At 40.6% G+C, this 26,852-nt stretch overlaps 1 protein-coding gene across 1 annotated transcript in view; it reads left to right on the forward strand.

Moving 5' to 3' along the window:
- LOC121443342 (GREB1-like protein) overlaps positions 1 to 26,852 on the forward strand; it is a 253,801-nt gene that overhangs the window by 130,905 nt on the left and 96,044 nt on the right. Inside the window, exons 3-7 of the mRNA XM_041645069.1 lie at positions 6,212 to 6,371; positions 6,542 to 6,739; positions 18,911 to 19,087; positions 23,855 to 24,031; positions 26,668 to 26,790. Of these exons, the coding sequence (XP_041501003.1) occupies positions 6,215 to 6,371; positions 6,542 to 6,739; positions 18,911 to 19,087; positions 23,855 to 24,031; positions 26,668 to 26,790 (832 nt within the window). The 5' untranslated portion in view covers positions 6,212 to 6,214. The remainder of the gene's footprint in view (positions 1 to 6,211; positions 6,372 to 6,541; positions 6,740 to 18,910; positions 19,088 to 23,854; positions 24,032 to 26,667; positions 26,791 to 26,852) is intronic.

The raw sequence follows: 26,852 nt of genomic DNA on the forward strand, positions 1-26,852 counted from the left end.
TAACTGTCTCCCAGTCATTGCAGATGTCTAGTAAGATGGCTACTTGGCAATGCAGCTTTTTAAATTAAATACAGTTAGATAAGATGCTTGGCCATCACATGTGGTTGATGGACACCAGGTCACAGTAGCCACATTTCAGGTGCTCAGTCACCACACGTGGCTGATGGATATCACAAAGTGAACTTAGAGACACAGAACATTCCCCTACCACTGGAGAAGTCTGTTGAGCAGCACTTGGTGTCAAAGGTTATTCAGGATTTGTTTATCCAATATAAAATGTTCTAGTGAGTTGTATGTAATGTTTAAAACCCACTTTGGAGCTTTTCTATTGATAGTTCTGTGCTGCTGGATCATGACCTAGAATCTACTGTGGCCCCAACATGCTCAAAGGAGACCATTTGTCATTTTGTTTTGTTTTGTTTTGTTTTGTTTTGCCTTGTTTCTGTTTTGGTGACAGGGTTTTTAGCCCTAGCTGTCCTGGAACTCACTCTGTAGACCAGGCTGGACTCAAACTCACAAAGATCCACCTGCCTCTGCCTCCCAGGTGCTGGGATTAAAGATGTGCACTACTACTGTGGCTTCTCAGTAAATCTTAATGTAGCAAATGCTGAGACATCGAAACAAAAGATTCTATACAGACCCTATTTTAACTTTATATATCCAAAATTTTACTTATTCTCACAAAAACTAGGAGATTGGCCATCTCAGCCCTGTTTCACAAATGGCAGATGAAGTAGCCAGTACCACCCAGAAAACTGTAGGACAGGAATCGATTTCAGAGCCTGTGTGCTTAACTGCAGGGTTCTCTCATGATAGCTGGCTGGTGTGTTAAGTATGGAAAGTGTGTGGACAATGTGTGTAAAGACAGAAGAAACAAACATCTAGTAAGTTGAACAGAGCTCTCCCCTTTTCTGTGCTATGCTCACCACACAGTCAAGAAATTCTGCCTTTAAAATAGTTTCTAAACAGAGACAAGAACACCCCACATGCATTCACCCCACCAAAAGGACAGACCATCTTCACCCTCCCCTCCACCCTTTCCTTTTTACTCAAGATAGTCTCAGCAAGTATCTCAGGCTATCCTGGAATCTGCAATGCCCCTGCCTCGGGAGCTGCAACTATATAAGTGTGCACCATCACATGCAACCACTCTTACCTTTTTTTCTGTGCCAAACAACATGTTGAAATAGGGAAGCAATGTACAATATTTTTAAGTTTAAATTTGAATCCTAACTTAAAACTGGAATGCCCCTGTCCTTTGGCCGGAACCAGGTTCTGATTCTGTTTGTTCCCTGTGGTTTTATGTGACTCATCCATCAAATGGCTCCCTCTGAGACCTGACTAGAGACCTGCCACATGTCTTGGCTGGCTACTTCCTGGGTGGCATGTGTGCTTCATTTATGTTGTCTCCTGGGGAGGTCCACAGTTCTCTCTGCCTCACATCATGACTCTGTGCTTAATCCATGGGTTCAGGAGGTAACAGCTGAGTTTTTCCACTATAAAGCTCCCCTCGTCCTGCTAACTAATGGTCTCACCTATTACCACTGCCTGCACAAATCCAAAATTAGTAGTTGCAAAGTGGTTGATTCTTTCATATGTCTATTATTCTTTGCACATTTATTAGTTGGAAATCTTCATTTATGAAAATCACTCACTGACAACCGGAGTTACTGTGAAAGACAGCAGGAACACTGTATCGCAACGCTCCTTCCTTTTTCCTCTAATAGTGCCCAGTTAATTAGGCGCTTTCTTTTTGTTTGTTTCTCTAAGAACTCTGCTTTTCTTCTTGAGTAGCAAAAATTGTAAATATACTTTGATCCCTGTTTCTGTTCTGTGTTTCATTCCTCTCATCTTTGGCCATAGGAACCATTCCTGGGGACGCCTATGTCTTTGAACAGTCTCTTAGTTCTTAGTATGCTGTTTTCCTTTTCATTTGCAGGAGAGAAAACAAGATTAAGAGTTCTGGACGCAATAGCTAAAGCTATTTGTCCAGCTCCTCTTTCCCTCACTGCCTCTGTGAGCCACTAGTCATCGACGCTGCCTACTTACCCACACCCCACTTTCCCAGCCTTTCTTTCTATGAAAAAGGAAAAGGCAAGAGCGGAAAGCACCCAGCCTTGGTAGCATGAGTTTGTAGTGGTTCCGTCTGTGCTTCGAGCAGTTGATTAGTGGTGCAGAAAGGCCACGTTGTCTACCGTCCCTTTCTCAGATCATTTCTTAGTATCACAAAAGTAGCTCTCAGCACCTGAGAGGCCTGTAATATGGAAATCAATGTCATGACTGCTTTCTTGTTGCATTTTACTCAATGACTAATTTGCAAAGTGTTTCTCTATTTTCTTTCTTTTTTTTTTTTTTTTTTTTGGTTTTTCGAGGCAGGGTTTCTCTGTGGCTTTGGAGCCTGTCCTGGAACTAGCTCTATAGACCAGGCTGGTCTCGAACTCACAGAGATCCGCCTGCCTCTGCCTCCCGAGTGCTGGGATTAAAGGCGTGCGCCACCATCGCCCGGCTTGTTTCTCCATTTTCTAACTGAGGCCAGTTATTCCCTCGTAACATTCCATCAGATGTCCTCTCATCTGATGAGGGGTCCCAAGTTAGAGATGAATGCCAATAATTTCAGTGACATACATACATATTGCGTATGGTATTTGTGATCAGTCCTATTACCCTTTATACTTTTAAAATGTGCTCCCTCTTGCACCAAGTCTGAACAGGCCTTCACTTCCGCTCCTGTCTGCTTGAGCACATGATGGTGAGGTCAGCTCCCATTTCTGAAACCGATTAAAAATTAGTAGGTTGTTTTTATTAGCTACTATAAAAGAGGTTGCTGGGTCTAAAGAGATAGCTCAGCAATTAAATACACTGACTTTCAGATGACCTGGGTTTGATTCCTAGCACCCACATGGTGGCTCACAAGCACCTGTAACTTCAGCTCCAGAACTGACATCCTGGGACACCAGGCACATGTGTGGTAAATGGACATACATGCAGATTAAATGTTCGTACACCAACAATTAAAATTTATGCCCTGACAATGCTGAAACACGCATGGGCAGCCCATATATGATGGAAAAACGCATGGGCAGCCCATATATGGTGGCTCTATTGAACTTGTCCTTATAAAAATATTTTTTAAAAGAAAGTTTGCCAAATAGTACCTGGCTTGTCCTCCAAATCATAGGAGTATCTAAGAAGCTCTGGGAAGCTCACCCACACTGGAGCCCACACTGCACGCTACCATGGTTACGGGAACTGTGTACTTTCTCTGCTGTACTTCAGCAGCTCCGGAACAGCACAGTCTGGTGAGGCGCTCTTGAAATCTGAGGTGAAACTGGGCTTGTGCTGTGTGTTCCTCGGAGTTGGCTGGATCATAGCTCCCTTTCCTCAGGGCCACTCAGTTCATTCTTCGGGTACCCCCCACAAGGAGTCTATCCGAGTTGGCGTTGCAGAAAAGAGTAAATCTGTCTCCCTCCTTAATGAAGGAAATAGAACTAAAACGGTATGAAGTTATCTGTCTTGAGACAAGAGAAGCTGGTATTGCTGCGCACACCTTTAATCCCTGAGAGACCCTGGGGGGCGGAGAGGAGGTTAGAAACTCATCACATCCCCTAGAACTGGATTGACAGCTATGGAGAACTCCCAACCCGTGTGCTGGGACCCTAACTTAGCTGCTCTTAGCTGAGCGGTCTCTCCAGCTTGTTTGCTTTGGTTTTTAGTTTAAGTGAAAAGAGGTCGTACCTCCTCCAAAATCCTGAGGAGTGAGTGACTTTCATACAGCGCTCAGCCTACTGCCTCAGTTCTCACCGTTTGACCTCAGCACTTAGTATTCCTGGAGCTATTGAGGTTCCGTCTACATAGGTTGTACACACTAGAAACTAAAACTGATCACTCTATTAGCAAATAGTGTTTGTGTGTGTGTGTGTGTGCGTGTGTAAGAACATTTTTTCTTTTTATTAGTTTTTAAGTTAGATTGGGTGGTAGTGGTACACTCCTTTAATCCCAGCACTCAGGAAGAGCAAGTTCCAGGACAACCGGGCTACACAGAGAAACCCTGTCTCCAAAAAAAAAAAAAAAAAAAAAAAAAAAAAAGACGTTTTCAAGTTTGCATACAAAGTACTGGGTTTTGTTATGGCTTGGCTTTTTTGAGTGTGTGTGTGTGTTTCATGACCCTCTGTTCTTTTCTGTACCCCTCCCTACTGTCCTCCTTCATCCTCATTCCTGCCCCTTGCTGCCTGGCCCCCTTCCTCCCCATAAACATCTGGCCTTCTGCTTTCACATCATATGTATTCAATTGCCTTCTCTTTTTCAAAAAAACTTTTTTTTCTCAAAGAAAAGATATAATAGTAACTTATCTGCTTCTTCAGTCAGTTATAATAGCACACATTATTCAAATTCTAGAAAGTTTCATCATGTATATGTGAAAGAATGGGGGATTTTTTTAAAAAATAAAGCAAACACATTTTCTTATCATAGTTTGAAAAAAATTAATGCTTATTTTATCTTATATGTCTGAGTATTTTGTCTGCATACTACATGTTTGCCTGCCAGAAGACGGAAAGACCCTGGAGCTAGGGTTACAGCCATCATGTGGGCGCTGTGCAAGCACTCTCTTAACCCCTCCGCCATCTCTTTAGCTCTGATGCTGTTTTACCTCACGGGCCACTGGAAAGGTGATGGGGCTCCTGGACCATTTGGAAATTATTGGTCAAACCACTAGTTAGCACTCAATAAATTCTGATTATTATCATTATTATACAAATTTTTGTGGCTACAGAACACTACACAAATACTAGTGGTTAGAAGTATATATAGGCTCTGACTTCAAATGTATTTTTGAAGGATACTGAAGAAGACATTCAGATGAAACAAAAGAAGCAATGATTTTTACATAGATAAAGGGTAACATCCCAGAAATGAGTTCTTGAGATAAGTGACACAGACCTTGGTTTAGAAAATTGGTTTGTAACATAGAACTTTCATTTTTTTTCTCCAGGAATCTTTTCCTCCCCTAGGGGACTAGGCCTTAGAGGGAACAGTGGTTAAATATTTACTCTGTAGTTGCTGAAAGAGCTGATCTATGGTTGTGGGAGCCCAACTGTGTTGTCTGAGTTTTCTGTCCAACCTGGTTCCCATAATTGTTAAGTCCCAAAGAAATCACACAGAGGTCTACATTAACTATAAACTGATTGGCCCATTAGTTCAGGCTTCTTATCAATTCTTATAACTTATATTAGCCCATTATTTTTGTCTATGCTAGTCACATGACTCGGTACCTTTTTCAGCAAGGCAGTCACATCTTGCTTCTTCTGTGGCAGGCTCACAACTGCAGAAAGAGCTTCCTTCTTCCCAGAATACTCCTGTCTCATTGACCCGCCTCTACTTCCTGTCTGGTTGCCCCACTTATACTTCCTGCTTGGCTACTGGCCAATCAGCATTTATTTAAAATATAATTGACAGAATATAGACATTTGTCCCACACCACAGCTGTGAGTGAAAGGTGTGTTGTCATTGTTCAGCAGGCTAGGCTTTATAACTGACAGGGAAATTGAGGCTGAATCTAAAACATTTATTGCTATTGAACTGTGAGATCTTCTGAAGGAGCTGGCATGGGCCTTGATGGTAAAGACCAAAATCACAAGCAATGTAACAAGTAACTTGCAATAGATTTCTTTTTCTTTAAATATAATTTCTTTTCTCTTCTTTTTTAAAGTGTGTGTGTGCGTGCACACACATGCATATGTACCGTGTGCTGCCCTGTGTATGACACAGCACACATGTGGAAGTCTAAGGATCTTTTATCATGTGGTTCCATGTGATAGCAACCAACTTTACCCACTGAGCCATCTTGCCAGCTAGATTTAAGAATACATTTCATACAGTTCACATAACTATATAAATATAGTTTATATTTGCCAGACATCAATTTAAATTTTTTTGATTATTTTTATTTTATGTATATGAGTATTTTACCTGCATGAATGTATGTGCAGTGCCCATGGAGGCCAGAAGAGGGCCTCAGGTTCCCTGGATGTGGAGCTACAGATGGCTATGAGCCACCATGTGAGTACTAGGAAACAAACCCGGGTCCTCTACAAGAGCAACCAGTACTCTTAACAGCGAAGCCATCTCTCTAGCCCCATACCTGTAATTTTAGGATATAAACGTCTCACACAGTTTTTTACTTCCTCTTTTTCTTTGGGATGTGCTGGTACAGACCATGGGGAATTCATATGCTGGGCAACTGAAATCGGCTAGATTTGAGGAAGCTCTACACAATTCCATAGAGGCCTCGCTCAGATGCAGCAGTGTTGTGCCACGGCCAATCTTTTCCCAGCTCTACTTGGACCCAGATCAACACCCTTTCTCATCTGCAGGTAAGTTCTCAATTGCAGGCATTTCTAGACCCCTTTCAAAGAAGCGGGAATTCCAAATCCTGCTAATCTTACACTCCCCAAAAATAACTTTATAAATTTCTCTTATAATATTTTCTCCATAAACATTCTTCTTAAAAATTAAATTTGCATTGATTTCTTTGCTTACCCAGATGTCAAACCCAAGGTGGAAGACCTAGATAAAGATCTAGTACACCGCTACACTCAAAATGGCAGCCTGGATTTTTCTAACAACATAGCAATTAATGAAATGGAAGATGATGAAGATGAAGAAGAAATGTCTGACTCAAACAGCCCACCAATTCCCTATTCACAAAAGCCAGCCCCAGAAGGATCTTGCACTACCGATGGTAGGTTTGCACCTCTGAATTCTTTCAGATTTGTGTTGCAATTTCATCTGGCCTGTTTGGAATACCAGTCACTGTTGGAAGGAATGAGTGGCTATATCCTGATGCATTTATCTAATTACTCTTTACCAGTCAGATATCAGGGTAATAGATCAGAGAAGGAGTGGAGAAGTGACCAGTGACCTATCTCTGTCATTCCTCCATCCAAAGGAGATGAAACCCTCTCTAAGCCCCGCCCTACTACTTCCTGTCTCTCTATCTTTATTTAGTCCTTATGGTTAATTTTGGTCAGCTAGTACCTAGCACTGCCCTCTGATTCAAAGCAAACTTTATTGTCAGAATGCAACCAAAATATCACACAATCTCCTCACCCCTATGGACTCTTGAAAGCTCACAACAGTTGTCTGCAGGAAATAGCCCCTCTTGTAAATGAGGAGAGTAAGGATCACAGCTGAACTAAAGATCTGTGCAGATACAAGTCCAGGCAAAGGTCAAGGCTTCTCCAGTACACTAAGAGTTTACGCTCCCATGAGCTTTTATTTAAAAAAATGTTTTGGCTTTCTCCTCCTTTTAGTTCACTTCCAAGATAGTAATAGATATTCTAGATGCCCTGACTCTATATCTACCTAGAATATTCTTATTATTTATGTCTCGTGTGTGTTACATATTGTGTGGTGCTTATAAACCATGGTAACCACACGGATCAAAGGACAGCTTGCAGGAATAGGCTCTCTGCTTCCACCCTGGGGATGCCAGGGATCAAACTCAGATGTCATGCTTGCTGACAGTCATCTCACTGGTCCTACAGCTATACTCACTGAGTGCTGAGGTAAAATATAAATCCTTTATAAATATTATAAATGTAAAATCTGGTTACACAGTATAAAATGTAAGTAATTTGATTCTCTCTCTCTTTCTCTCTACCCCCCATCCTTCCCTTACCCCCTCAGTTTTTTGAGACTGGGTCTCATTATGTAGTGTGGGCTGGCCTGGAATTCAGTATATAGAACATACTGGCACCAGCTCACAGAGATTTATTTACGTGCCTCTGCCTCCCAAGTGATGCGGTTAAAGGTGTGCACCACGCCAGCTGATGCTCTCACTCTGCTTGTGCAGGTCAGCTTTATATCCCACCACACTTTTAACCACATTTTAAATAAGGAAACCATGGTTTCTAATGCTTTTATTGTTCTGTGGTTTCAGTGATATCCCAACTTAAAATCTGCCTTCTTCCCCTTACCTAGCGGCTGTGTTCTGATCGCCCACCTAATTAGTATATGGAGTGTGGTTTTATATTCCAGCTGACTGATATTAGCCTGCATGGTGTCAGAGCATGAAAACCTTGAGGAGACAGGGAGGGGAGAAAGAAAAAGGTTCCAGATCTCAGGACAGTTTCCTGACAAAGCTTGGAGAAAAAGTCATTTGATATAAATTAAAGCCTTATTTTCCTAGATGAAGCCAGAAAAATAGTTGGCCTTGTTTGGAAATGTATTTTCTTTTGATCTCCTACTTCCCTGAGAATCTAACAACCCATAGAGGACTCCAGCTCCTCTAGTTAGAGGGAGGGAAAAGAGACCTAAAGAATTCTCCTGTGGTTCACAAGTATCCATTGTGTTCTTCATGTTAGGCCTGCTCACGACACATCACTTCTATGGGTTTGCTTTCACATGTGGTTGACCCTTTTGCTCAGACTTAATATGATGCACAGAGTTTACTCATTACTGGTGTGCCGTATGCCTTTAAACCCATGGGGATATGGACAGTGAAGCTGTGTGTTGCTGTTTACTTGATTTGTATTCTTGTTACGTTTTCTTCAATTGAGATCCTCCAGTAACAAATAACATTGAATAGTTCTTAAAATGATGGTGTCTCACTGAGAATCTAATTACATGTGATAATTTGATGTGGGATGTCCTTCTGTATACATGTTGCTTTTATTGGTTAATGAATAAAGCTGCTTTGGCCTATGGCAGGGCAGAATATAGCCAGGCTGGAAGAGATAGATAGAGAGAGTAGGCAGAGTCAAAGATATGCCAGGTAGCTGCCAAAGGAGAAAGATGCCAGAACTTTCCGGTAAGTCACAGCCTCGTGGCAATACACAGATTAATAGAAGTAGGTTAATTTAAGATACAAGAGCTAGGTAGGAATACATCTAAGATATTGGCCAAGCAGTGTTACAATTAATACAATTTCTGTGTGATTGTTCAGGTCTGGACAGCAGAAATGAAAGAGCAGTCTCCATTTAAATAACTAAATAGAACTAGAGTATGGGAAGGAGGTTTTCCCTGTTCTTCTGGACCTGGAGTATGTTTTCAGTTCAGCAGTGATGTTATTTATAGCCAGGTATTTTGGAAAGGTATTTTGCAGGTACCAAATTATAAACTTGACGGCCTAACAATAATACACCTTTAATTCCAACACTTGGGAGGCAGAGGGGTGGATCTCTGTGAGTTTGAGGACAGCTTGACATATACCATGTCATGTATTCTAGGATAGTCACAGCTACATAGTGTCTCAAAGAAAACAAATAAACAATAACAGTGAGAATCCCATGAAGTCAGGATGCATCCTCCATATTTGTCAGGATCTCACTCTAACCCAGGCTGACCTTTAACTCACACCATACCTATAGAACTTGGAGTGATCCTTTTACCTCAGCCTCAGCCCCAAAGGGCAATGGTGATTTTAAGGTAAAGGCAGGCAATTTTTCTGAGAATAAAGAACTGTCCCCCAACAAAGCAGAAGATTCAGATCCAACACATTCTGAAGACATTCATTCTGTACCCAAATTCCTACATCAACTGCTTCCGGTTCTTATAACTACTGTTATTGCTCTTGTCCCCTGCTTAACTCTCCCATTTAAAATAAAAAGATGTTTATAACCTGGTACTTTATATTTCACATAATGTTATCAATTCTGCTCGCTTGGCAATTGTTCTAAAGATCTTCCTGCTCAGAAGGAAAGCAGCCCTGAAGATGTGCTTACACAAGCAGCACTGAGACCCAGGGAACAGAATGACTGTGGCCTTGTTTGAGAACACCACCTTCCAGTCCCAGTCCCCTGTTTGCCTAAGGTTTGGGGGGACTCTAAGGCTATTTTTAGAGGCAATTTAGATAAGCAGGAACTTAACATCTGAGAGGTTGCCATTCATAGGGAAATTTTCCTTGCTAATTTCTTATGTAAATCATTGAACTAGAGCAGGTTTCTATCCTGCTGGGAAGCAGTTGATTGTCTACGCAGGTGAAGAGCAGCCAGATTGGGGCCTCTGAGAGCTGTTTTCATTACTTCAGTTGGGTTTGCTGCTGTGTCAGTAAATGTCCCTTTCCCCTTTTTATTTACTCTGGTGCCTTCAAGTTGGAGATAATTGGAGAATGCAAATCCCTTTCTATGAAGTGAAAACCCGGGCCATTTTCTTAAGAAAATGCAGATGAAGTTTATATAGAAGGGTTCTCTGTTATCACCACCACCATTTTAATTAAAATCATTTGTCTCAAAAGAGCGTTGGTGGGAGAGCAGCCTTCCATTATTGTTCTCAGATGAACTTATTCCCTGAGCAAGTTTGCAAAGCAAGTTGTCCACCCATATAAGCAACCATCTTCCCTCCCTGTGCGCAGCAGCAGCCTGGAGCCTTCCAGAGGGTGCCCTGAGGCGGTCTAGTGGTCTCTGAGGCATGGTCATATTAGCCTTTCAGAGTTATCTGCCTGCTATGAGGGATCCTGAGATTTGTTGGTCCGGAAATCCAGTCACATTTCATGGATTCTGTAGTTAACCACTCCTTATAGGCACAGTTTATTTTCAGTTAAAAAAAATAGACATATTATGTTAAGAGCTAACATAATATTTTTTTTTCTTTCTTTGGAAATCTCTGATCTATAGTGAGTTTAATTAGCTGTGCTAACCCCTGACAATGGGAATTTGGGGAAATATTCAGGAGATGTTTATAGTCAAACACCAGGTCCTTGGCAGGGGAACTTCAGAATCTTTAGGCTAACTACAAACTGAATTAAGTAACTTTTCTCTTAATTCTGTGGCGTCTTTGGCCATAAACTGACTCCCTCCTGACCCCGTGCTCAGTGTAGCTTTCTCTTTCCGCTCCATTCTTTCTTTTTAATTAAATTGCCTGAGGCTGTGTTGGCAAGTAGCTTGAAGAAAAGTATTTCAAGAGTACTTTTTTGGAGTACCTTTATGTTTGTAGAAAGTGAAGCCTCAAGTTCCATTTCTATACATAGGCAGTTTCTTCCGTGACCAGCGTAGCACAGGAAGCACATGTGGTCTAGTAAGTGAGTTATTGCTCAGATACTTTTATGAGCTTTAACAAGTCTATGGTTTGCTTTGGCTCCTTGCTTTTATCCAATGTCCTTTTCTGAGCCAGGGTCCTATCAAAAAATTACACAGGTTTAGCTTATCTTTTTAGGTTCCTCTTAGGTGTGACATTTTCATAGGTTTTATTCCTGGGTTTGATGGCCCTGGCAATTTTAGAATATTAATCAAAGATCTTGTAAAAAATTTCTTTATTCAAAGAGTTTGTTTTTCTTCTGATGACTCAGAGACTAGATGAGGATCCCAGAGGTGGAATTTATGTATGCATAACTGAGGACAAAGAAGCAACATATATTTATTTGAAGTTTTTACCTCATTGATATCCATTTCTTCTCCACCTTTTTTAATTCGTTCAGATATTTATATCTAACCTTGTCGATATTTATTTTCTGGTTTGTGTTATACACAAGACTGCCGAGTATTATTTAAAGAGTTTTCGTTTCAGACGTGGAAGCTCTTTTCATTGGTTCTTGCACCCTTTTCACAGACCATCCTCCACATTTTATCTTTCCATTGTCTCAGGTACCAATGTTTTTAACCAAGAAGACTAGAAAGTATGCTTCTTAAAGAGTCCATTTATTGTTTAATGATTATTATTTTTGACCTCTATCGTCCCACCCTAAATGGGAATCCCCAAGTCTGCCATACTAAAAACTGTTCATGCTTCTTCGTTTCAATGAGTTACATAGTTCCCATTGTGCCCCAGAAATGACTCTGAAATAATAATTCTTTCATTTAAAAATACCATACTTTCTGTGGGCACTCTCCATGTTGTGCTGGTGTGGGAGGTCCTTCTGTCTGTATTGCTTGTATTGGTTAACGAATAAAGAAACTGCCTTGGTCTGATAGGGCAGAACTTAGGTGGGTGGAGAGGACTGAACTGAATGCTGGGAGGAAGAAGGGCGGAGACAGGGAGATGCCATGGATCTGCTGCCAGAGTAAGACATGCTGCCAAAACTTAGCCCATAAGCATGTGGCGATACACAGATTAATAGAAATGGGTTAAACTAAGATGTAAGAGTTAGCCAATAAGAAGTTAGAGCTAATGGGCCAAGCAGTGTTTTAATTAATACAGTTTCTGTGTGGTTATTTTGGGACTAAACTAGCCAGGCAGCGGGGACCAACAAGCAGCCTCCTACCAACATTATGCCTTCTCAACGCTGTTTAGTCAGGGGCTAAAACAGTAGTTTGCCCTCACCCACCTTGCCATGAGAGAAGTCTCACCACAAGAGTCACTCTCTGGACTGGGGAGCTGGCTCTGTCAGTGGAGACGGAGCTGTTCAGATTCTCAGCACCCACAGTGAAAGAGTGAGACTTAGGTGGGCACACATTTCCATTAGTGAATCCAGGTTCTGTGAGAGACCCTATCTTAGAAGGATAGGGTGGAGATTAGAATTGAAGAAGACACCTGACGTGGACCTTTGGCCTACTGAGGGGGATGCAGAGAAGAAAAAAGAAACATTATATTCTAAACATAGAACATTTTGTGGTTTGTAAAAACTTTCCAGACTGACAAACTCTTAGTTCTCAACATCCTCAGCCTGCTGAGTAGCTGGCATGAAAGTTGGGTGCCAGCACTCATAGCTAAAACCTTGTATTTTAAGGATTCATCAGTGAATATGAGATAGGTAGATAGTGCCATAGTCATAGTTGACAAGGGATGTTATATCAAATGCTCCACAGAATTTAGCTTAAAACAGGCACAGTGAAAACAAGAGATAAGATTGACAAAAAACAAGCAAGGAAGAGGTTCTAGTGTGGTGTCCTGGGTTGTACTGGAGTTGGAGGAAGCATAGACAAGTCAGAAGTGCTTGCTGGTTTTGGTTGTTGTTGGTTTTTATGATCTATTTAATTTTTGTTGACATGTATGTGTGTGTGTGTGTGTGTGTGTGTGTGTCCCCACATGAGTACTGCTGCCCAAAGAGGCCAGAAGAAGGCATCAGATTCCTCCAGGAGCTGGCATGTAGGTACTGGCGTCCAAGCTGGGGTCCTCTAAAAGAGCAGCAAGTGCTCTTTACAATGGAGTCATCTCTTCAGCCAACCTTTTTCTGGGATCTGGTGGTGCTGTTGTTGATTTTGGTTTTGGTTTTCCTTTTTTATTTGGTTGTGAGATCGATTCTCACTCTCTACCCCAGGCTGGTCTTGAAATTCAAGGTCTTGCAGACTTAGTATTCAGAGTTGTAGAATTTTTGGCATGTGCCTTTATGGCCAGAGAGCGGTGTGGAGATTGGAGTTAGAGATCAGGTTGTTGGTTTATGGCTGTTTGGCCTTGGACATTTGGTTAACCTTCCTGAACCTTTCTCTCATTTGCATACTGGGAGATTAGAATTTTTAGAGTCCCCCATTCTTTACAAGTCACAAATCTCTTTTAGTAAGACACTTTTGAGGCCTGGTGGTGGTGACACATGCCTTTAATCCCAGAACTTGTGAGGCAGAGGTAGATGGATCTCTGTGAGTTCGAGGCCAGCCTGCTCTACAGAGCTAGTTCCAGAACAGGCCCAAAGCTACAGAGAAACCCTATCTTGAAAAATCAAAAAAAATTACACTTTTGAACTCCTCGAGCATTTTGAAATAATTCCATCATTGCAGGGCATATGATAGAAATTTTAGCTCTAAGTAAAAAACATTTATTGGAGACTGACCAGTATAGTAACATATGTTTTGATATTTATGCTATACAACAACTGTCTACAGTTTATAATTTAATAGTTGTAGTTTAATTAGCTTTAAGTTGGAGAATAAAAAATTGTGTTGTTGAAAATTCAAAAATAAAAGATTATACTTTGTTTTAGAAGAGACAAATAGATTTAAATGTTTTCAGCATTTAAAAAACAATCTAAACTCTACTCTTCCACTCCTCTCCCATTCTGGCTGTAGAACCAGGACTTGCATACTAGGCAAGCACTCTCCCATCGAACTATATTCCTGGCTTCCAAAACTACATTTGATGCCGAAGTTATGGAATTTGTATGATTGGAGATTAAGGAATATAGAAATTTATTTCCACAATTTTTGTATTTTTGCTCTGTGTGATAAAATTTAGGCTGAGTCATAATTACTATTTTCTAATCTTTATAACATTAATTTTTAGTGCTTGTGAGGCAAAGACAGGTGGATCTCTGTGAGCTCAAGGCCAGCCTGATCTATGTAGCAAGTTCTAGGCCAGTCAGAGCTACATAGTGAGCTTCAAATAAAAGAAAGCAAACATTAATTTTTTGATGTCTAAAATCATATTGGTGCATTTATATAATCTCACTGATTTCTGTATATGTGTGTGTGTGTGTTTATGTATATCGGTGTGTATGCATGTTTGTGTGTGTGTCTATGTGTTACTAGGAATTGAACTAGAACCTTGCACATGTTAGGTACTACTACTAAAGTACATTCTTAATTCTAATTTTGTAATTTTAAAATTATAGCTGTCTTTATTCTTGAACTTCATATATATATACACAATGATATACAATTGTGTCCACTTTCCCATCTCCCTTTTCCAGTTTCCCCAAAGTGTCCCACTCCCAACTTCATGTCTTTTTTTTCTCTGGCAACCCACTTCATCCAGTTAGTGCTTTACGTATGTGCATTGCATGAAGCCGCACACTGGAGCATGGGAAACCTAGCAATGAGAACACACTAGCAAAAGACAGACTCTCCCTCTCCCAGCAGCCGTCAGCTGCCAGCGGCTCCTTATGAAGGGAATATCTGAGTGAGTAAGGGCAAGAAATTCAGCTTCGTATACCCATGAGCACATTTGGATGAATTAGCAGAACTACCTTCCTGTGTCTGCCTGAGGTTCCCAGCTTTCATAGCTTCCATGTACCTGCTGTGACACATGCACACCCCCACATCACACACATATACAATAATAATAATAAACTTTTAAAAATAAATTTTGCATATAATTCCTAAGTGTCTTAGACTTAGGAATTATAATTTTAATTTTAATCCCTGAATTTATAAGAGCTACTTGCTAAGCAACAATGTAATGGTGACCTTAAGGTTAGGTTTGGTTCTTTTAAGATTTATTTTGTTTTTAAAATGTGTGTTTGCATGTTAATATGTGCACATGAGGTCACAGAGGCCAGTTGGATCCCTGGAGCTGGAGTCACAGACAGTTGTGAGTCACACAGCATGGGTGCTGGGAACCAAACTGTGATCCTCTGCAAGAGCAGCAAGTACTCTCAACCGCAAGCCATCCCTCCAACCCCAACTTCAAGGTTCTACCACATAATGTTCTAACCACATTGCAGTAATTTTGCAAATTGATACAGGCTGTGGTTGCCATCTCCGTTCAATATAGAGTCACAGTTGAAGAGACTCACTTCCCCAGCCTTAGTGACAAAGGCAGCTCCTAGAGATAGTTTAATTAATAGCCAGTCATAAATTTCTCATCAATGTTTAATCCATTCTGGTTATCAAGGTAGTTGATGTCCCAACTCTTGAAGCAAGTCATACTTAAGAGTAAGGATGCCACTTCCTATGGAAATTGTGTTATAGCTTTATCAGCATCTAATAATCTCTTTGGCAAGCAATCTTGATACTCCTTTCAATACTTTCAAGTACTTCCTGGATCAGTATTGTATAATTTTAAAAAAATTGTTTTATTTTAAATTGTATATGCTTTATATCTGTGTGAGGTTCTGTGTGCTTGAGACCAGAAGATGGTGTCAAATCCCCTGGAGCTGGAGTTACAGGTGATTGTAAGCCGGTCCTATGTTGGGCTGGGAAATGAACTCAGCAGCACTTTTAACCAACTCATCTCTCCAGCCCCAAGTATTTTCTAATTTGATGAAAAAGTCTATTTCTGCCCCCAAATGGATCATAGCCATGTACCCCATTCTTAGGTTGCCTTTTGCCAGATTGAAGTGTGTCCTGAAACATGATTAATAAAAACTCAGAGACAGATATTGGGGTTCAACTAGAAAAGGGAAGCACTGGTTCTTACCTCAACCTCAGTCCAAAAATAGTGATCCTGCCTCCAAGAAACCTTAGAATAAAGCTGAGACCGAGAGCTGTCTCCTCTCTATTCTGGGATCAAGGGCGTGCACCACTACTGCCTGATTTCTATGGTAAACTAGTGTGACTACTGGGATTAAAAGTGTGTGTCACCACTGCCTGGTCTGTAAGGCTGACCAGTGTGGCTGTTTCACTTTTCGGATCTTCAAGCAAGCTTTATTTATTAACATACAAATGAAATGGCACTATAGTGTCCTTCATTTTATATATGTGAACTCTTACATTTTAAATTAACCCATTTCTTTTAATCCCTGAGATTCATTTACCTCATATATGTACTTCCCATCCTGCTCACTCTATGGCTCATGGTATCTTCTCTGACTCCATCCTTCTTCCCAGCATTCTCTCTGCCCTAAAAAGGGCCTAGTCATTGGCCAATCAGCTTTTTATCAGCAATGAGTGTAATACATATTTACAGTGTACAAAGACTGTTCCCCAGCACACCACCAATGGCATCATTGTTAATTCCCAACTTCCAAGCCTTTGAACTCTGTCACCTAATGGCAGTAGAAGAAACAGATTTTTTAGAGGGCCCTATGTGCCCATTGGATCCAAAAAGTCCATTGTAAACTGAATAAGTAACGTGCCTCATGCATATTAATAATTTTTGATAAACAAATGACATTTTGAGTAACAAAATACAATTGTCAAGGAAGTTATTTTTGGTATCACATTGTGAATGCTAGATATTCATTAACATTAAAGGGGATCTGTAAGTGTGAAGTGGTTGAGCAACATTATTTTGATCACTGTGGGCTTTTGTTCATCTTTCTAATTCTATTATACCTGCTTTTAACTTCTGATGATTCAAAGCATGTTAGATTGGTATGCACCTAGGACTATACAATGTTTTGATGAGTTTTGTGTTTTTCCTTTTTCATATACTAACTGATGGCATCCAATTATTTGTTGACTTGTGGTTAAAATCATGATCTGAATTACTGCTCATAGATCACACAATTATTCACAGCTGTGTTATGGGTAATGAGGATAGTGTTCTCCCAGGTTTGTGTGTGTCAGTTAGGTATTTATCTGCCACTTTCCATGGGTTTCTGAAATAGCATTTCTCAACCTCCTGATGCAAGTGACAGAACCCCAATGAAACAAGCTTAGACAAAATAAAGAAATTGTTGGAAGCTAAAGATGACAGGACCAAACCCTGGAAAATGCAAACACAGATGGGCTTCAGAATCCAGTCACTGTTACCCCACCTGCCCAGCCTCCTGTCTCTGCCAAGAGACTTCTCACGCAAGTCAAGAAACAAGAAAGGTGACAGAGATCAAACTGGGTCATGCCTCCTCACCCCCAGCTCCATGTTGAAAATTCCTATACAAAATCTTTGAATGGCACGATTTTATCAGATGCCTACATCTGGACCAACCAACGGTGGCTAGAAAGGTGGGTTATTTAAGTAGCTTGTCTAGAGTGGTGTTCAGAGTCTGGCAAGCTCTGGAAATGCTCACCTAGGATGCCTACAAAAGGACCGTAGCTGTCCTCTGTGGTGCATCTGGAATTACTCACTATCACACTTCTAATTAGCACAATGTATGCTCATATGCGTGTTTGTTTGGTTTTTGTTGTTGTTTTGTTTTGTTTTTGAGATAAGGTTTCTCTGCAGCCCTGGCTGTCCTTGCTCTATTGACCAGGTTGACATCAAACTCACAGAGATCCGTTTGCCTCTGCCTCCTGAGTGCTGGGATTAAAGGGTGCGCCACTACCGCCTGGCTGTGTGAGTTCTTAAAGGAAAATGTTCTGTTCGATTCTGTATCTTTAGGCCTGTGAAGCATGTTTCTAAATTGTGCACTAATGAGTGGATGTAATAGTCCATCACAAAGGGATTACACAAGGACTTGCCACGTCTTGGATTCTCTAGAAAACAGTATGTTCTGAGTTCTAACTGACCACTCCCTGATGAGTCACCAAGCTCTCAGCTTCAGTCTCTACTGCTGTGACATGGGAGCTCCTTGTTTAGTGACTGGGCTTGTCCAGTTGAAGTGACTTCCTATTGAAAACAAAGACACTTGGCTAGGGAGATGGACCATTGGTAACACAGCTTTGCTCCAAGCATCAGGACCTGCACTCAGATCCCAAACCTGTAACTCCCATGTATTAGTTAACTCGATTCGGGAAATAACCAGGCCAGCTTAAAGATAAACAATTATATTTTTACTTATTATAAGGGGAAACTCACGCCACAAGAATGGGAAGTCCAAGTTCTGCTGTGTCCCTCAGGAATCACCCAGAGAGTGCGAGCACCTGGTTCGTCCCAGATTTTCTTCCTGGGCTCCGGTTCCACTTCTTAAAGATGATTGGTTAACAAAGCTTCCCCCATCATCCTATTCTGCTGGGGTTTAGTAAGAGAATACATATAGACCCCTGGAACTAATAACCACCACCCTATCCAGACTGATGAGTTCCAGATCCAATGAGAGACTCTCAAAATAAGGTAGAGTATAATTGAGGAAGACAATTGACAGTTGAGCCTCTGCAGGCTCCTCAACACATACATTCACACTCACATGTAAGTACACCACACACACACACACACGCACACACACGCATGCACAGAGAAAAACAGAAAGAGAGAATGTAAAACCTTACTATGTGCATATAACATTTATACACGCTTCCCAGGGTTTGCTATATATTTATGATTGCCTTACTTGTGGGCCAGAAAACATGAATTGTCATCTTGATGGAACCAGAGAGGAGAGTCTTCTTGTTGGGGGTCCATAGGTGTTGAGTCCTTATAAGTGATTCCCATAGATAACTCTGCCTTCCCGATGGGGATAAGGAAAGTACCTTCCCTAAAATTCTACTTGTTCTTCTATTTCCAGGCTTTTGTCAAGCAGGAAAGGATTTGCGTTTGGTGTCACTGTGTATGGAGCAAATTGACATCCCAGCAGGATTCCTCCTGGTGGGGGCCAAGTCTCCCAATCTTCCTGAACACATCCTAGTCTGTGCTGTGGATAAGCGATTTCTACCAGACGACCATGGGAAAAATGCACTTTTAGGTGAGTGTTTAATGTCTGTAACACTCTTCCGAGGAGAAGGGAGTTGAAATACATGTTAATTGAAAATTATCAGAGAATTTTATTTGTATGTCCCTGAATTTAGTTAGAGGAAATATTTTTCTCTCATTAACTTAAATATATTTTACATTTTTATTATCAAAAATTAGGCATGCAAAATTTTTGAGAAAATTAAAAAGCGGCATACAATTTATCCGAATTTAATATTTTAGGTGTGAGCGTAGAGTGTTTGTTTAGCAAGTGTAATGACCTCAGTTCACCATTAGACATGTAAAACTTGCATTTAGTAAATAAAGTGGAATTCATTCTTTATAGTCACTGATCTGAACCGAATGTCAATTCTCAATTGTTTGTGAATTATTTGCAAATTTTCAGTACTACCTAATGCCTCATAGATATGATTAGTTTGAATGTAAAATATCTCCAACAGGCTGAAGACTAGAGAGTGGCATAATAATCAGAATGTTCATATGTCTGTGAAATTGTCACTCAGTAAAGTTTATATCAAGATGTCACACACAGGCTCTTGTGTCTGGGCACTGGTTCCGACTAAGTAGTGCTGTTCTCAGAGGCAGGTAACCTTTAGGAGGTGGAGCCTGGCTGGAGGGCTACTACAGAGTAATCAGGTGCCTCACGCTGCTGATACTCCAGCCAGGAGCTGCTCCAACCTCTTCCTTCCTTAAGACAAATTGCATTCCTTGAACCATGAGCGTGAATGAACCATTCCTTTATGCTATTTCTGTATCCGTCTATTACAGTAACAAGAAAGGTAACTAATAGATGCTTCTCATTTTATCAATTCACTTAAAATAACTCAGGATATATAAAATGCCATGAAATATATAACAATGTCTCAGAATTATTTTCTGGCTTAGATTCTTGGCTTTTTCACAACATAACTGTACTACATCATAAGAAAAAGAGGGTGGGTGGGTTTGGTTTCTTTGGTTGTTTTTGTTATTGTCTTGTTCTGAGACAGTGTCCTGGCTAGTTTTATGTCAACTTGACACAAACTAGAGTCATCTGAAAGAAAGGAACCTCAGTTGCGAAAATGTCCCCATAAGATCCAGGGATAGGGCATTTGCTTAATCAGTAATTGGTGAGGAGGGCCCAGGCCATTGGGGGTGGGGACATCTCTGGGCTGGTGGTCCTGGGTTCTATAGGAAAGCAGGCTGAGCAAACCATGATGAGCAAGCCAGTAAGCAGCTCCCTCCATGACCTCTGTATCAGCTCCTGCCTCTGAGATCCTGCCCTGTTTGGGTTCCTGTCCTGACTTCCTTCAGTGATGGACCATGATGTGAAAATATAAGCCGAATAAGCCCGTTCCTCCCCAGCCTGCTTTGAGTCATGGTGTTTCACTGCGGTAATAGTAACCCTAACTAAGACAGGACAGATCTCACAGTGTAGACTTGGGTTGCCTGGAACCTGCATCAAGGTCTGCTTTGCCTCCATAGTGCTGGATTAAAGGTGTGCACCACCACACCTAGCTGGTTTTGAATTTGTTTTGCAATAAAAAGACAGGTATATAAGCTTTGATGTTATTTTGCTGCTGTTTTTCTAGAGGTTCTCAGAATTCCTTTTATTTAGATAGAACCATATCTTTAAAGTACAAATATAAGTAAAAGTAAGGGACAAAGAATTAAGCTGTATTGTTTGTGAGTTGATTTTTATTTTAGTTTTACACAATCATCTAAATTATACAATACCAGAAAGCCTTGAAAAACATCAATATAGTATCTTAAGTTAGAAAGTAACCCTAAACATAATATATAGAGGTCCCTTCCCTCCCACACCCTTCTTTCCTTCCTTTCTCTCTTTCTCTTTCTCTTCTTCTCTCTCTCTGTTTTTCTTTTTCTTCCTTCCTTCCTTTCTTCCTTTCTTGACAAGATCTTATTGTGTGGCCCTGACTGGCTTGGAACTCACTATGTAGACCTTGAGTTCACAAGAAATCCACTTGCCTCTGCCTTCCAAGGACTAGAACTATATGAAGGCTTCTTAAATTATAGTTCAGAGCCAAATATTGTTTAACATCTACTGGTCATTTTCATGTTTCATAAGTGTCAAGAATATATAATGGTCACAGTTGCACACACCTATAATCCCAGCACTGGAGAGTAAAGCAGAAGGACCAAGAGTTCATGGTCACCCTGTGCTTTATAATGAGACCTTGTCAAAAAAAAAATGAGGAGAGAGGCCCTAAGTTTGTTACTGGCACTGAACCAAACATGGATTCATTTTGTCTTTAAATGAAATTTAGCACACAGTTTAGAACGGAAATCTAATGGTAAATCTTATTAATTGTAGTAAATTAACAAAGAAGACCCAAGATCTCATTTGTTAATTTCTTCATTCAATAGTAGTTATTCAGACTGTACCGTGTAATGAAATTCAAGCTAAACTATTACATGGAGGGGAAATTATAAGAGATAGTCCTTTCAATCATATACTTAAGCCTCGTTGGTAATATAAAACAATTTGGGAAACATATGTAACATTTTAAAAGCACGATAGTCTCTTGTAATGGAACAGATGAGGTATAGCTCTGACTCAAAACTCTAAAAAATGTCTCATAATCCATTACTGGTTCTTCTTCATGACTAGAGGAAACCTCATAATATAGAAAGCACTGTCAGATTTTGTATCTGTTGTTTGGATGGATGGACAAACACAAGGATGGAAGATTGGATGGTTGAATGGACAGATAGATGTACTATTACATATATGTATGTATGTATGTATTTATGGATGGATGGATGGATAAATGGGTAGTTGGAGGTTTGGATGGTTGGATGGGCAGCCTGTTTATAAATGCTTTGCATTATTAGTATTCTCCAGTGGAGATATTGTGAAATGTTCTTTTTATTCGTGTGGCCTTTCTCTCTTTATCCTTGTTAATATATGCCGATTATAACATATATGGTTAATACATATGGTTTAGGGGTTTGAAGATTGTGCCAGTTTGTCAGTGGTCTTCTTTCCAGTTATTGTAGACAGATACCCGGTCTTTATACTGGATACAGGGATCCTTGTCTTCACCCTTTGTTCATCCTTCTGTATGACAGTATGTGTGTTCTCGTCTCATCAGATGTGAGTAAAGGAACTCGCTGTCTTACTGCTCCTTCCTTCTTTTGTGTATTAAAGGAGCTGACTTTTTTGTATTAAATGGCTGATTTTTTCATAAAACAGTACATGGTTTCTTAAACTCCCAGCTTTCTCCATTTCCTCCTGTCACATCTGCTCCAGCCAGGCCATTGAGAGTCTTATTTTGTTTAATAGTCTAAGGGATTGTTCAGACATTCAGTATAAAAGATTGAAGAAGATCAGGTGAGTAGAGAGAAAAGGGAATTTCACAGAGCTGTCTTTAGCTCTCACAGGATCAGCGGTGTCCAGGAGCTCAGCTCTGCCCATGCGGCCCTCTCCCTCCTGTCAGCTTACTCTCCCCAAGCCAGAGTTCATGTGTAGTTGAAACCAACCACATATGGGCTCCAATTTACAAACCTTTGCAAATCTACGGTCCAGTACCATCTAGATAAAATTCTAGAAGAGAGATTCTAACTGTCCCATCTTGGACCAGATGCTTGTTTGTCATGCACCCATAAGCTGTGGTCTCTAGGGACAAGATGCTGTGGTGAACCATGCAGACAACCAGTAGTAGGACCCAGAAGCTCTTAAAAAACTTTTTTAGACTAATAAACAACAAGTAATTAATGATTACATAATTTTTAAGTAATGAAAAAATAAGCAGTGATATTTTAAGTTAAAGTTATTGTTTGTTCATTATATAACGTGACAGTTTCATAAGCTGTTTTCATTTAGGCATATCATAGTCTGGCATTCACCCCCAGCCCCCAGCAGGTTCTTAGAAAGGAACAGGCTGGGCTGTGGTGGTGGCTCAGTCCTTTAATCCCAGCACTTGGGAGGCAGAGGTCGACGGATCTCTGTGAGTTTGAGGCCAGCCTGGTCTACAAAGCAAATTCCAGGACAGCTAGGACTATCATACAGAGAAACTTTATCTTGAAAAAATGAAGGAAAAAAGAAAGGAAGAGGCTGAAGAGCTTTAGCACAAAAATTTCTTTCTCTTTTCCCCTCTTCCTTCCCCTCCCCTTTCCCCTCCTCCCTATCTCCCTCCTTCTTCTCCTTCCTCCCTCCATTCTTCTTTTCCCTCCCTCCATCCCTCTTTCCTCCTCCCTCTCCCTTCCCTCCCTCCTCCTCCTCCTTCCCTTTCCCAGTGCTGGACCTCTGACGCAGGGTCTTCTGCAGCTAGGCATTCTATCTCTGATCTTACTCCTCAGCCCCACCCAATTTTCCTGTCTTTATATACTATATAAATTCTGTCACATGATACTCTTCATTTAACTATTATCCTGTTATAGTAGCATTTAATTTATTCCCAGTCTCTTACTGTTAAAAATGACTCTACTGTTAGTATAATTTGACTGTGAATTTCATGTTAAATAACAGCTTTGGAGCAATCTTAAATTACTTGATCCTTTTGAACATAAAATACCAGTTTACAAGCGTTGGTTTATTTGCAATTATATATGAAGAATTTAAAATAAAAGAGAAAAGATGGGGCACATGGTGAGGGGTACTAAAACCTTACCCTCATTTTCTTTCCTCTTCCGAAGTATTTCTGAATAGTTGAGACACTCTTGGTTCATAGACTATGAATATTTTTATACTTTTTGCATTTAGAAGTAGTGCATCAGCGTACAAGGCCACTAGTAACCTTGACTTTCCCCATTTCAGGGTTTTCTGGAAATTGTATTGGTTGTGGAGAGAGGGGGTTTCGATATTTCACGGAATTTTCCAACCACATTAACTTGAAGCTCACCACCCAGCCGAAGAAGCAGAAGCACTTGAAGTACTACCTAGTCAGGACCTCCCAGGGTGTGCTAGCAAAGGGGCCTCTCATCTGCTGGAAAGGTAAATCAAATTCCAGGAGGGGGAGGGGTGTGGTGACTGGTGACCCTCACAGGGTTCAGAGTACAGGAAACTCCAGGAGGGGGAGGGGTGTGGTGACTGGTGACCCTCACAGGGTTCAGGGTACAGGTGTGGGTAAGTAAACAGCTCAAGTTCAAAAGGCTGTTCTAAAATGTCTGATTTATCCCTTGTTCTAATTAACTGGAGCCTGTGAGTGTAGGAAAGAGCAAGTCTCTAGATTTGTCTTTAGAGAGCACTTGCAGCTCTGGGGTTGGGAAATTAAGCCCGGTTCCTTTTCGTTTTCCTGAGTTCTTTGCTTTATTTCAGTTTGTCAGTAATTCTCACCAATCTACATTTTTTTCTATTTTTATTTTACCGAAAAAACAAACCTCAAATAAGCACTCCAGTCTTCTGGATGCCCGAGGAAGCATATGGGTGGGTTGGCAGTTGGGTTCCTTTGGAATTAGCAGCAGGTTAGAGGGCTGCTTGGTGGGAATCACCATGGATTTAGTCACTGTCCTAAAGCAGCTTCTTCTGCCACTGACAGCTTTTCTCTAGAGTCATTATCTTTACCCTTCTTGCCTGCATAAGCTTTGTGTCTAACTATGGAATAGCATGAATCCGAATTCCAGGAGCATATTTGTATCTGAGTCCTCCACCACAGTGACTCTCAGCTGCCTCTGAGGAACATTGTGTAACACCACGGGAAAGAAATGATGTGGCCTGTACCAAGCCACTGTCCTCAGAGCTTCAATCTCACAACCACTGAACCTTAAGAATTTCATTCATAGTTCTTTATCTGGCAAAAGCTAAAGAATTTTCCTCTAGAAAGTCTTCTTGAATACCATAAACCGTAAAGACTAAAAACTTGATAAATATCATATCTCTATTTTTTTTAACATTTTTTCTTTAGCTTTTCTTTTGCTTGTATAAAAATGTTTAACTTCTTGGTGCTAAGGGAGTTTCTCTTTCTAGAGTTATCTCCCTTCACTGTTCCAGAGACAAACTTCTGTGTTAGGCTTGTTGGTGAGCACCTTTGCCCTCTGAGCCACCTCACTGGCCTTTTTTTTCTTTTCTTTTCTTTCTTTTTTTTGACAGGGTTTTTCTGTGTAACTGTCCTGGCTGTCCTAGAACTTGCTTTGTAGACCAGGCTGGCCTCAAACTCACTGAGATCCACCTGCCTTTGCCTCCTGAGTGCTGGGATTAAAGCGTGAGCCACTATTGCCTGACTCACTGGCCTTTTTTTAAAAGTAGGCTCATACCACAGTTTTTATTTTGGAACTGAAATCGTATTATTTACCTACACAAAATCACATAATATCGATATGCATATATACATGTAATACAATCCCTTTTAGAAGGTCGTAGTGTAGGGTGCTTCAGCCTTTGCATGTCTCATTCCCATGGGGACTTTCTTTAGAACTCTTCTAATCCTGTCATACAGCCATTTCTGTCTTTAGTTCATGTGCTGTTCTTTGAGACTAGTAATGGTAAATTTAGTTAGAACTTGAAGTCCAAGAGACTGCCACAGTGTTCACTGAATCAGCACACAGTACAATTAGAATCATATCAGAGCCCTGTTAAGAAAAAATAAAAAAAGGGAAGCTCTGCCAGCACACAAAAAAAGTCCAATTAGGTCAAATCAAACTAAATCAAAATGCCCATTGTTTTATTAAGTTAGGCGGTCTTGGGTGGCTGAGCACATGGCAGGGCAGGGGAGACAGGACAGCAGGAAGCCCATGCAAACCCCAAACCACCCTGTTTCTCCTCTGGGAACCCATTTAAATACCCTGTGGGAGTGGTCCTGATCTCAGGGGGAGGGGTCAGGACCTGGCATGCTGGGATTTGGAGTCCAGACCAAAACAACTCCCAGGCCAGGGAGTCCGTGATGGACGCCAGGGGCTGAGGGCTACGTTCCCAACTTAACAAACCCCATTAATATCTGACACTTAATGTCAATATTGACACTACATTATCAATAATTTCTTACCTATTTCCTTAAATATGAACAGAGAGTAATAATAATTTGCTTAATCCCAGCACTCAGGAGGCAGAGGTAGGCAGATCTCAGTGAGTTTGAGGCCCGCCTGGTCTACAGAACAAGTTTTAGGAACGGCTCCAAGCTACAGAGAAACCCTATCTCAAAAAAAAACAAAATAAATAAATAATAGTAATAATAATTTTCTTATAATTTTTATCTTTATCTATACAGTTTTTATTTCTCTGGTGTTTGAATATTCATTCAAATGGAAGCAGACTAGATGGATTAAAGTTGTTATTGTATGTTTAAATAAATTATGAACAAGAAGTTACCTGGTATCTCAAAAGCTCAATATGTTTTTATAATTATTGACATTTTAGCCTCTGTCTTACCCATAAAACTAACAAGACAGCATTGGTTATTGGCACTTTTCATGTGGGAACTAATCTGTGGGCCATAGAATTATGATTGTTCTTTGCCTTAAACATACCATCTGGCTTAGGAAGAACTCACCAGTCTGAAAAGGCTTTGAAACAATAATTAGGGAAGCTACCACCATTCAAGAAGCAGAGACTTATTCAGAAATCTTATGGATTATGTCCCCATTGCCAGTAAAATAAAAACTACCTTCTTCGTATCCGTTTTTACTCCCTTCTAGAATGTAGAAGCCGACAATCTTCTGCTGTTTGCCACTCCACTAAACCTATTCCTTCAGTGCCATCAACTGTGGCTCCAGAAAATGGAGCAGCTAATGGATACAAAACAGGCTTCACTCAAACAGGTATGAAGTAGTTTTTTGCTATTGCAAGGACAGATATATGTTTAAGGAAGCATTTTTAAATT

Source organism: Microtus oregoni, unplaced genomic scaffold (assembly GCF_018167655.1).
Source record: "Microtus oregoni isolate MIOR12 unplaced genomic scaffold, Mior012 000105F_ref0000443, whole genome shotgun sequence".
Taxonomy (NCBI): Eukaryota; Metazoa; Chordata; class Mammalia; order Rodentia; family Cricetidae; genus Microtus; species Microtus oregoni.